This window comes from Erpetoichthys calabaricus, chromosome 17, assembly GCF_900747795.2.
Source record: "Erpetoichthys calabaricus chromosome 17, fErpCal1.3, whole genome shotgun sequence".
Taxonomy (NCBI): domain Eukaryota; kingdom Metazoa; phylum Chordata; class Cladistia; order Polypteriformes; family Polypteridae; genus Erpetoichthys; species Erpetoichthys calabaricus.
In genome coordinates, this window is record NC_041410.2 from 96,782,551 (window position 1) to 96,795,701 (window position 13,151).

General features: G+C 44.3%; 1 protein-coding gene across 5 annotated transcripts in view; it reads right to left on the minus strand.

Moving 5' to 3' along the window:
• The window catches only part of plppr2a (phospholipid phosphatase related 2a), a 66,457-nt gene that overhangs the window by 39,328 nt on the left and 13,978 nt on the right, over positions 1 to 13,151 (minus strand). For all 5 annotated transcript variants that reach the window (XM_028823397.2, XM_028823394.2, XM_028823395.2 and 2 more), the window contains exon 3: positions 12,477 to 12,580. In XM_028823397.2, the coding sequence (XP_028679230.1) occupies positions 12,477 to 12,542 (66 nt within the window). In that variant the 5' untranslated portion in view covers positions 12,543 to 12,580. The remainder of the gene's footprint in view (positions 1 to 12,476; positions 12,581 to 13,151) is intronic.

The following is a 13,151-nucleotide window of genomic DNA, read 5'->3' on the forward strand; positions in this document are numbered from 1 at the left end:
TGCCTCTTGAGCTACTGAAACCCACCAGCATCCCATTGGCATCTGTATTATTTTGTCCTCAACTGCCCTCTTCCACCACCTTTGAGAAATAATGGCGGCAAACTCCCATGCCCCTAGGCCCTCGATGCCATCTGCAGAACATTTCCTGCATGTATGTTTCATGGGCATTGCCTGACAGAAAGGATTTTTTTCTTCTTTTATATTTAGCCGAGGGCTAAGTGAGCATCAAAGACGAAGAGGATGTGCTTGAGTGTCTTACCCACTTGACTGGCGTCGCTCCTGAAGACCCTGCAACACAATCTATCCGCCTCTGCTTCAGTATAGTGCCACTCACTGGGGCTGGGACACACTAGGGAGGAAGAAGAGTATGGGCTGAAGCCGAAAGGGGGGTGGGCATCATGATGCACTTGAGGTGGTCTGACACGAAATATGCAAAAGCCTTCCCTACAGCTGCTGCATATGCCGGTGGACTGGGGGGGGTGCTTACCATAGCAACAGGAAAATGCAGGTTTTAAAATTTTTCTGAGGCTTTTTCAGCCAAATGCATTTGCCGCCTAATCGCTAGGAAAACACGCACATACACGCTAGTGAGGCTCCACTGAGTGCCATGAATATTTTAAATCAAGTATGTCTTTTTGAGGGTTAGTCGGGGGAGATGGAGGCGTTCTAGGATGGTTTATTTTTATCGATCCCCTCTCACAGCTAAATATCAGAACCTGGTGGAAATGAAAAGATTTGGGCAGATGACAATACAACTGGTTGGCACCACTGCCAACCCTGCCTTCTGGTACCTCACCTTCAGTGGCTCACTGGGCTCTCCTAGGTGGTAGCTGCCAACATTTCCCCTGACCTCACTTTCTCCATCATCCTTAGAAGTGAGCATTCTTACCTCAAGGGTTGCCCCCAATGAGGCCTTCCGCTGGCAGCCTCAGCCTGGTAGGTGCCTTTCTTCATGCCATTGTCACACACGAGCGTGCTTAGGGGACACCTTTCAAGTAAGCACTCCCAACCCGGGATGAGATGGGGCGCTATCACTAACTTCCACGGCTCTGAAGGGCAACCACAGGAAGATGTCTGACCGCCCACCAAGCGATCCAGGAGGCCCCGCCCCTTCATATATTCGGTCCTGTCACCAGAAGTGACCGTTCATTTAAGGACCTGACTGGCAAGGGAGGCAGAGCTCCTGTACTCCATGCAAGTCTTTCATTTATTTCATTCACAGCACTGGCCATTTTCTTTTTTCTTTGGGGTTTACTGAGGTGGCACCCCAACCGTGATCTGAGGTTCGACCAGTTTGTGGCACCTGGCACTGAAGGGGGCTTTGGTTGAGAACCCCTTAATACAGATAGCTCCGTTAGATAGAGGGGCTAAGGGCAGACAGCCTACCCACAAAACTCATTCAATGTGTATTTTATATAGCGCCTTTAACCTCACACGGTGCCACAACTTGCATTACAGATAAAAATAGAACTAATTTTAAAATAACTGAGCTGTTATTGTGCTGCTTATCGAAGCACACTCAGCTCCACAAATTAGGACCCTCAGTAACTAGCTGCAGTACCCATTTAAAACGGGCTGAAATCCAAGTAATCAAAGGAGACCTCAGTGTACTCAGCATTAACGTATGCAGTGCTCCATCTATTGGAAAATATTTTGTAATGCATATAGTAATAAAATGCATTGCGTTTTTCATTCCAACAGATGGCACATCACAAAAATTTGCACTGCTTTTAAAAATCCCATACCGAATGACATATAACAGAGACAGAGCAACAGGACAGACACACTCACAGACACTTGTCCTATTATTAAGGTGGACACTGGGCACAATGCCCCCTGTTGGTCCTTGGTACGATTAGAACAGCTGATGTTAGGGGTCCTGAAGCTGCTCATTTTTCCAAATCTGGACCATCACAGCCACTGAGGCAAGCAGTGTGGGCTTCCTCTGCCACTTTTTACCACCCACACCCACTACTAAATGTTAAAAAATCTGAAAGTGTGGTCTGCTGTTGCACCCCCCCCCCCCCTTACAGCAGATGACACTTACAGGGAATACAGGGAAGGCCAACCTAATAAGGTGGTAGAATGGTTGGCATCCACCTTCATGCCTCTTGTGAAATTGTGCATGGCGCCACACTCACTCTCTCTGGCACAATAAATTTGTGGCTGTTTTCTTATTAAGGACTAGCACGCCTGCTGACACAAACAATAAACTTGTCTGCAGAGGGTGCAAGGACCCCCATTCAGCCCCGCTAAATGAAAGCACGCGGCAGCAGCGGATGGCACAGAGATACGGTGGTTAGCCCTGCAGCATCACAGATCCACTGTCCAAGTTTACAATCCTGCATGGGCTTTGCATGTTCCTCAAATGTTCATCTCTCTCATTGCCAACATGTGCACTGGCTTAACCGGGGACTGTTAACTGACTCCATGTGTATGTTTGAGTGGGCTCTGCAGTGGACCTGGCACCCGATGCCCAGACTGGATCAAGCAAGCCATCTTATCTAGCAGCACTTTTCAATGCCACCCTGAGCGCCACATACTGTGGGATATGTTCAGCAAGTAAGGTGCATTATACAATTACGCCAGCCTTCATACACACCACTGTTTAGCTACCAAAAAGTGGTAGAGATGGGCAGGCTGTGTGGCGTATTAGTTAAGGCGTTGGAGGTGGTGGGTTCAAGACTGAGCAAGTCACTTCAACTGCCTGTGCTCCTGACGGAAAGCTCAAATGTTATAAGTCCCCTGGGACAAAGGCTTCAGTCAAATAAGAAAATGTAAAGGGGTTCAAAGATGGGCAGAGGGTGCAGTCTCGTCAGCAGAAAGAATACAGAAGAGTGGGCACAAGGTGACTGGCATGTCTTTTTCTGTTTAATTTCAGAGCCCAAACATGCAGATCACAATGAAAGTTCAGTTTATACCTAAGAGAGTCTACCCGCCTCAGCCCCCCCAATGCCACTGCTCAGATGGTAGCCATAGCAACATCTCTCCAAATCTCCACGCTCCTCTGCTCTGTGCACGCATGGATGGAGGTTGTTCTCACTGGCTCTTTTTGTAAGATGCCTCTGTCGATGCCCACTCCGGGCAAATCTTCTACTTGCATAAAATACAACCTCTCCATCCGCTATGGAAAAGACCTCCACTTCAAGCACAGGAGCACCAAGACCTGCACTGCAGCCAACGTGAGCTTTTGAATCCCCCTTGGGATAGAACGTCTCCTCGTGAGGGTACCAGTATATTTGCGTTTGTGCCCCCCCCCATTCCCATCTGAAGTAGCTCTGGTGGGGGACCTCAACCTTTTAGTTTCACACTTCATTTGTTCCAAAAAACCCTGTCCTGCAAAATGCTTCACGCTAGTGTCCATCCCCAAACTCCGCTGCTCTGAGTCCTGCTGCTAGACCCTTGCCATGTGTCATCCTACATCATCCTTGCTGGACCACCTAAAAGCTTCAAACGATTTCACTGCTCCTTTATTGTGAAATCAAACCCTCACCTCACTATGCAGGCACTATATATTGTAAAGGTCAGATGTGGAGGGCCAGACATCCTGGCCGGGTTGATTGGTGGCACCTTTCCGAGGCAGGAGGCCATAATGGAAGGACAGAGAAAGATTGCCTGCAGGTGTTCCCCCAGTACACAGGGTGGCAGCATTCCCCTAGTGTGGCTGGTCATTTGGACACCTGCAGGGCCATATGGGAGATGGAGTTCTGGTGGACGTCCCTGTTAGAGGGCCTGCCAATGATCCTCCACCTGATCTGGAGGTGCTTCCAGGGTGGCATTTCATTACACTTAAATGGAGTTCCTCCACCTCACTCAAGGAGTTGGGAGTGGGGATGGACGGAGAACAGTGGAAGAGAAAAAAAGGAAGAATGGATGAAAGAAAGAAAGGATCATACTGTGAAGTGCTATAGTACTTGCAAAGAAGTTTGACAAAGGTCCCCTGACAAATAAATGAACCTTTATTTGTGGTGGCAGTCGTGTCTGGCCCTAGAGGTCACAACCTGTACATACACAGCAAATACAAACACATACAAACAGCTGAATGGATTTAAAAGATAGCCACTTAATGACCTTTAGGGGTCCTAAAAAGCAAGGACCCTCTTAATTCACCCACCGCCTATAAGCTGTTTCAACGGCAAGGCGCAGCGGATTAACACGTGCCCACCCAACGGATTGCGTTCAGCGTGGATGTCACAGAACTCTAAAAAGCGCTGTCTGCCTAATCGCACAGCTAACTCTTCTGTTGAGACCCCCCCCCCCCCCCCCCGAGGGGACGCAGGCAAGCTGGATCAAAGCACCGAGATGCTCAGCTCCTGCAGGACTTGCATGTCATCCACGGCACTTCAGTCGGGTGAACAGCTGCTCAAGAGCCCCACAAATGTGTAATCTGCTTTACTTTAACAGGATCTCAAATACATATGGAAAAAAAAAAAAAAATTCTGTAGTTTTTCTACAGGAGAGAAAAAGTTGAATTACGTTAGCATAAATGTATATTTTACATTGTTTGTTATTGTCCTTCACCTATATAGCTATATACACATATATACAGTATACACTTGCATGTACCAAATACCAAAATATATCCATCGTATTATCCTTATATCATGAATAAACTAATGAAACCAGCAGACCTCCAGCTACATATATTTCTCTGTCTTTGCCATTCTTGCATTCGATATCCCATACTTGAAGCTCAGCATATGTCACCTGCTCCACTTTGTCGTCGTCTTCCTATTTTGGTTTTTCTCATTACATCATTCACTGCTGCGATTTGCTTGACACTCAGCAGATGTCACTGCTCTGCTTTTCCTTTCTGCCATGTCACTTCATTTGCCTAGCACTTCTCCATCAGCAACCCAGGACATTTTGTCCCGTTTGCCACTAACTCACGGGGAGAACATGCCGAACCTGACCGGGAGTTGGACCCAGCACTTTGAGGCTCTGAGACGGCCGTGCTAAGCACTGCGACACCATTACGCTCATCCTAATGGGAGAGTTCATTTCACAGGCACCTTCCCTGGGGTATACGCTGCATTTCAAGTCACACTGTTATTTTTTCCCCCCATTTGCTCAGGGGGCTTAAAACTTTGCCGATAATTTTAGGTTCCAAATAATAAAACTTTTATGTTAAACATGCAAGAAAATGGGCACGAGATGTGCAGTGGTCTAAAGGTCTCACAGCATTGCATTTTAAATCCATTTGCCCCTTTTGATATAAACAGCATTCTGAATGGGATGAGGGCCAAGCTGAAGCTTCAGAACTTGAGCACACGGTGGCCTTGAGGGCACAATGGAGCAGCTGCCAGTGTGAGTGGGCAGCCAAAGCCCAGGGGGCAAAACTCAAACAAGCTTATCCGACACAAAGTGAAAATCCACCTCTTAGTTGTGAATGCTGAGGATGGGGGTACCAGGAGGGAAAAATGGGGGTCCTCCATGGTCTTGCACTTATCTGCAACACACAGTCCGCTCCACAGGCGCTGCCGGTCACGGCACTTGATGACTCCTGTGGCCTGGGGTCTCCAATTGCAGCACAGCCATGCACAAAATCTTTAAAGAGTGTTTCCAAAAGGTGCCATATAAATGGTATGCATTAACATGAACTGTGAAAGGCACTATATAAATATTACTGCTAATGTTAAGCCCTTCCTACTGCAGCACCCAGTGCTGTCAGGGTATGCTCAGGGCTTCTGTGACCCTGAATAGGATCAGGTGGGATGGAGTGGTGTGCTCTATGAAAGGCACTATATAAACATTACTAGTAAAGGCTTATGGTAGGGTGAACATCATGAAAAGCACCACATAAAATGAACGCAAGTGTAAACTACTTTGGATTAGGCACCATATAAATATAATGTTTAATGTAAAACAGTTCAGGTAAATGTGAACAGTACTATGTATGAAAGGCACACGGGAGTGTAAGGCAAGTTCAAGCCCGGATAAAACGTATGCCGAAAGAAATCTCTCAGTCCAAAGGTTTATTTTAAAGTATTTAGTGAAAATTCAAAGCAAACAATCCACACCAGAATAAAGAAATAAGGTTAATACATAGAATAAAAGGCAAAAAATTAGAAAAAATGTATCTTCTCTAAACTTGGCTTTTCTTGTAAAACTTTAGTTTTTATATTTACTTCTTCTTCTGTACGCTTTAAACGTACGGCGCAGCACATACAATTAAGGGCTTTGTCTTTCATGTTACTTGGCACACAAAGCACGCAAGGCCCAGTTTAAAACCATGTGCCCTCTACGCCTTACACATGGCAAGGCTGATCACTAACTGAGAATAATGTTTAGTCAGAGAGGCTAGAAATAGTCAGAATATACCAACTCAATTCAACTGATGGGGGTTATAGGAACCTCCCATAGATTATGCACTAATATGTAGTAAAACATTCATACAACTTACATAACTAGCAAATGGCTCTTACACACTACATAAATAATACTGCTAATGTTAACTCAAATGGGATGGTGTGCATCATAAAGAGCACTACATAAAAAGAATGCAAGTGTAAACGTACTTCAGGTTACTGTGCACTATATAAATATAATATCTAAAGTAAAATATGAATTGTACTATGGAGTGGGGTGAAGTATGCAAGGCACTGTATAAATATTAACGCTAATGGAAAATACTTTGGATTTGTGTGCCCTGTGAAAGACACTATAGAAATATTAAACTATTATGGGATGGTGTGCGTTAAGAGAAGCGCCACATAAAAATTCTTGCTGATATTAAGGACTTTAGATTAGTGTGCACCATGAAAGGCCCTATATCCATGTTACTGGTCATGTAAAGGCCTGTGGTAGGATGTGCATTATGAAAATCAGAATATAAAAATGTTTGGCAATTTAAAGTATTAAGAAGAAAGTGCATTGGCAATCCTAAATTGTCCCTAGTGAGTGCTTGGTGTGTGCCCTGCGGTGGGCTGGCACCCTGCCCAGGGTTTGTTCCTGCCTTGCGCCCTGTGTTGGCTGGGATTGGCTCCAGCAGACACCCGTGACCCTGTGTTAGGCTACAATTCGTTGGATAATGGATGGATGGAAGAAAGACTCTATATAAACATTATTAATAATGTAAAATACTATGGGATAGTGCGCACTAAGAAATGCATATACTGTCTATCAATATAAATATTACTGGTAATTTAAAGCACTACCGTAGGGTGAGCATTATGAAAGGCACTGTATAAACATTACTAATAATGTAGAATTCTATTCTGTGCAGAGTTTGAATAATAATAATAATAATTCATTACATTTATATAGCGCTTTTCTCAGTACTCAAAGCGCTATCCATACAGAGAGGAACCGGGAAGCGAACCCACAATCTTCCACAGTCTCCTTACTGCAAAGCAGCAGCACTACCACTGCGCCACCTGTGAGGATGACACTATATACATGATACTCTTAATATAAATTACTGTGGGATGGTGGGCACTGTGAAAGGCGCTATATAAATGTTATTGGTAAAGGACCAGGGTAGGTTTGCATTATGAAAGGCACTATAGAAATATTGGGTAATGTAAAATATCTTGAGAGGATGTGCACTATGAAAGACATCATTACTGGTACTATAAAATACTATTTAATTTAAAATATTATGGGAGGGTTGCACTATGAAAAGCACTATATAAATATTGCTGGTAATGTGAGGCACTATGGTAGGGTGTGTTCTAAGAAAGGCACTGTATAAACATTATTTGTAATGTACAATACTATTGCATGGTGTGGAATTTGAAGGACACTACATACGACACTATAAACATTGCTAATGTAAAGTACTTTATGCTAGAATGCACTATCAAAGGCACTATATACACAGCACATCATGATGGGGTTCACTGTGAATGCCCGAAATGCTTGTGGCGAGGACAAATCAGTCAGGCAGTAGGCACGAGCTGCCTTTGAGTCAACAGCCAGGAATAGAGAGGTCATGAAAGTCAGGGCCATCTCCAATGTAAGGTCCCCCCCCAATAAATATCTGTGACCCTTGCTGGTGTCCTCTAAAGGCTTTTAGACATCATGGGTGAGGTGACAGAGAAATTGCTAGATTCATAGTTTATTTCAATATATAGTGCTTAGAACAAAGTAAAGATCGATACATTTTTGGTTGAATTACACACTTAATTAAAAACCAATGTGCACACGCTGTAGATGAGTGAGCAGCCCAAAAGGTGATGCCAGTCTGCTGACAGCCCAAAGATGAAGCCAACAGTTAAATGAGACCAGCCACCACTAGAGGGCACTGATGTCATGTATAAATGGTCTCCCAGAAGCCAGCTGAATTGAAGGAACCTGGAAATGCACACCGAGACACTGGAGTGAGGCCCAAAGCGGCTCTTCTTCACCGTGGGTGGCAGCAGGACAAATTAACAAGAAGTCCAACGATGAGAAGGGGCAGGAAAAACAAATGAGAGGTCAATGGAGGCTGTCAGGATTGCAAATTAAGAATAAGAGGAGACATGCAATGTGAAATAGCCCGGGGCCATCAGAGGGGCAGAGTGTTAGTTTAAGGGGACCTCAGATTTCAGTAGTTAGCTCCTCTGCTGTTCCAGGACAAAATGGCTTTTTTCTGTCAAGTGAAGACAAGCCTGGTACTACGATGTGGATAGGAAGCAAGTGGGAGAGACGCTTTACTGAGGCACCAAGCTCAGTAGGCACTGAAGGTCACAGGTAAACTTGAGGTCTCTTTTGACCACAAAACACAATCCTTTGTCCCAGGGCCACCAAATATAGAATAGCCACCTGCAGAAAATCTTTAGAGTGCTATGGAATGGGGATGTACTTCAAAAGGCGCTATATAAAGGGTGGGGGCTTAGATAAAAGACTTTGCCCTCATGTGCACTATAAAAGTCCAGTCACTGGATGCTTAAAATTACCGACTGCAACACAAATAATACTAATAATAATACTACAATAATATTTATAATACTCCTTAAACCTTACATTCTTAATCCAAGGTGGTGTATTTCAGCCAGGGTTCCTCCTCTGGTCCGGGGTCTGTTGGTTTTTGAGTCTTTTATCTATGTGACTATTAATTTGGGTAATTATTTAATTTATTCCATACGCCTGTGATGTTTCTTGTGTTTTGTGGGTGGTTCCCCAAGAGGCAGGGCCACCTGCTCAACACCACAAGGGACTGCCCTAAAAAGGCGGGGACATCCCACAGTCCTTAGCAGTTCATTCAAATGTGCCTGGGAGTTGGCGAGTGTTGCTTGTGATTTTTCTGGATTTTTGACCTCCATGTTTTGTTTTTTAACCATTCAAATTTAGGATTGGGGGCAGATGCCCATATGCCCCCGACATAAACATTGCTTATGATATTGTAAAATTATATTTAAAAAAAAAGTGATGTACTCTATTAACACAGGTAATTCATTCAGGTTTCACTGTTTATGAATAGGAGTAATTGTTTAAAATATTAAATAACCAAAAACGTGAAATCACTCTCTGATAAAAAATAGATGGTGGTGGACTGCACACCTCCATCTTTACTGCTGATCCTCTCAATGTGTTTACGATGCAACTGAAGGTCCATCTGTGAATATCAAAAGCAAAAAGGCCCAGGCTGAATGTTACTCATTTCGGGCTTACCTTTTTTTTTTTGTAAGTCGCTTTGGATAAAAGTATCTGCCAAGCAAATAAATGTAAATGTTTGCGAGTGGATGGCTCAGAGCAGCCTCCTCGCTTGGTGTCAAGCTGCAGTTAAACAAAGGCTAACAACGCCCTCTAGTGGTTAAAGAGTAAAAAGGAGGCTCAAATAGAAGCTCTATGGCTAAAGTTCTTACATTTATGGTGATGTAGATAGATAGATAGATAGATAGATAGATAGATAGATAGATAGATACACCACATGAGGCACAATAGGCTCCATGACTTTTGTTCTTCCAGTTGGCACACAGGCTGTTAAAGTGACTTGCTCAGGCCCACACAGTGTCAAAAGTGGGATGTGAGCTCACAATCTTACCCACTACACCGACTTGCATGTCTGATATGCTAGTTAGAGTCAAAGAAATGTTAAAGGGTCTGCCAGGCCACAATTATTGACAAAATGAAGCTAGCAAAACATTCTAACTAACTCAAAACTACAGCCCTTAACCATCTGTAAAAAAATTCTTGTTTTAGGAGTTGGTCTCATTCTCGGATGATGAGGTACTGCCATGTCTAGTGGGCAGAGTGTGTGGCAAACTGGGCATCACATGACTAGCAACGAGCATAGCAACTGTAAACAACACGCCAGTGCAAGCGCAGCCACAAAATTACATCACCAGACCAACAATAACATCAAGAAGAAGAAAAAAAACACAAGAAAATTACAGAAATGAAACAAATGGGAGCAGGAAATACACAAAAGGGGAATGCGTCAGAAATGGCAGATTGGCTGCTTCCTTAACTCTTTCACTCTTTTGTGCTGTCCTTGACTGATATTTCACTTCTGCTTTATGACTGCTTTTGTTGACTCTGAATGATCATTTTTCATGCATTTGTATTATTTCCATTACATTTACTGTTATGTGTATGAGCTGTTATTTTCTTTGTGTTTTATATGCGTAGCAACAGGTGGCGGAGTCAATCTGACATCACTGATGCTGGCCCCTCCTATTGTTTGCAAATGTCAGCCAGGAAGAAAAAACCCAGCAGTGGAGCAGAGAGTTTGTACAGGAGATGAATTCTTTGGATCTTCAGACACACCACATGAAAGGTCGTTAATATCACGCTTTACAACAAGCGCTGTGATGTTATGGGTCACGTCTCAGTGCGGAGTTCCTTCCCTGGCAGGGGTTCAAATTTGTGTTTGATGTCTCTTTAGTTCATTTGTATAGATTGGTTTTGTTCGTGGATATAAGCTGCCTCTGTTACGTTCCATGTGTTTTGTGGGTGGTTCCCCAAGAGGCAGGGCCACCTGCCAAGCACCGCCCTATAAATCTGGAGGGTCTCTCACAGTTCCTGGCCATTAACTGGGAATGCACTCTGGAATGGGCGAGTTATTTGTGTTTTTGCTGTGCTTCTGCCTTTAGTAAATGTTGACCATCTTGCTGGTTTTTCGGCCGCTCTATTTGAATTCTGTACTGGGAACTGGACCGCCTTTGCGTTGAGGCAGTTTCATTTTGGTGTTGTGCTCCATGAAGCTTCAGTGTGTTTGGAATCCTTTTTTGTGAAGAATAAATCTTTTATTTTATAAAGATTCTGTGCTTGATCTGATTATTTAACCAGGGTTTGACAACGATACCCCCCTCTAGTGGCCATTATTGGACATTACAGGCAACTGGGAGAAGGGGAGAGGTAAAAAAAAAAAAAAAAAACAAAAAACAAAAAAAACACAACTAGCGACCAAAGCCAAAACGACTTTCAAAAACCGGAGAATCCAAAAGAGTTTTTAAGCAAAGCAACAAGAGGGTTTTGGGAAACCATGAACTTGGGAGTCAGAAACAACATTTGAGGCGCACTTTTATCCGGTCACACTGTGTCGGTTCATGACCTCAGAGGACATACCCCGAATGACACGGTTACTGCCATGGCAACGGAACTTCAAAACTGTGCCATGACACGAGCCACACATGGGTATCTACTGTACCTGTCGGTGGGCATCTCTGCGGGCTGAGCAGTGCTTGTCGGGCGAGTAGCAGAGACGTAGTTGAGAAGGAAGCACCGTGGCTCATAATGGTTTTTATAATGGTTTTTAAAAGAACAAATCCCACCAGTGTTACTAACCCTGTTTATATTATTATTATATAAAAAAACTGCACTGCACTTTGCTTGTGGAACACTTTGTTAAACAGAGGCACTGGCCATTTTGGATGCACGGACCCCTACCTGTTTGGTGTCATCATCATCATCCAGTACATCCTTAGGTTACCTCTATCAATGTCCCCAGTTCAAAGGAGTATGCGAGCTGCAGCCACACCGGACAACACAGATCAATGTCAAGCTGTATTTTTAGGGGCTACCACAATAGAAAAAGCTGAGCTTGCTCTAGATAAGCCACCACAAGTCACTAAAGACATTCGGACTTCTAGAGGACCTGAAAGAAGTCATTATTTAGAAATCATAAGACGTTTCAGCAGCTGCTTAAATTTATTTGCAATTTAGTTCTGGACTGTAGGTCCCTGTGTTTCAGTAGTGGGGGGCTCTCTTATAGTGGCAATGTGGAGTACACAAAGGCGTGTGACAATCAAGGGAGGTCAATGTTACCGTGCTGCCACGAACCTGGGAGTGGTCAGCTCGGGCCAAAGGGTCTGCCCCAGGAGCCCAATTAGAGCAGAGCAGCTGCTGTTGGCATCCTGTGAAATCTCCTCGGGGTCCCCTTTGAATCGTTTCACTTCTGCTGGGTGATATCCTCTTCATTCATCCCCTGCCTGTAATCGCTGTGCACCACCTTTCAGTCAGGGCTTCATTTCAGACATTTGCTCTTCCCTCAGGCCTTTCCCATAATGGTCACCCCCAGGCGGCTGCCCTTTCACTCACTCGAATCTTACCTCCACAAACAAAAAGCAGGGAACGATAGTGGCGCTCGTCTTGACTGCCAATTTATCGCCAGCCATTTTCTCTGTCAGGTAAGAAGTTTGTTTCTCCAGTCAATCTGAAATAAATAAATAAATAAATGAATAAATGAATGAATGAGACTAAAATATGTCTGATAATCATCGATACAGCCACCCAATGTCCAGACTGGTACAATATACCCACACACTCGTCCATGCCTGGCTATTTAGCCAAAGGAACAGGTCTTTGGGATGCCGGTGAGAACTGGGAGAATATAGAGGGAATGCAAAAGCTCTCCACGGAATTTAGTGACCAGGTGGGAACCTGAATCCACGCCACAGGAGTTGTCATGCAGCAATGCAAACCACCGAGCCACCGGGTTGTTCCCTGTCTACTATCTTCACCACCAAGTCAGGATCCTCAGCCAGGAGTCTGCATGTTCTCCTGGCTTTTCCACCAAATCCATAAACATACAGTTTATCTTAATGACCAAGGGTGCATGAATGTGGGGGTCTGCACAAATAGGACTTGTAATGGACATCTGGTCCAGGGCTCGTTCCGTTCCTGCCTCACGTCTGTTCATGTTGAAAAAAATATCCCCAGCAGCTGATGAAGCAGATGTTGAACCTGACAGATTGGGGCTTGCAGTGAGCCCACCTTGGCAGTAA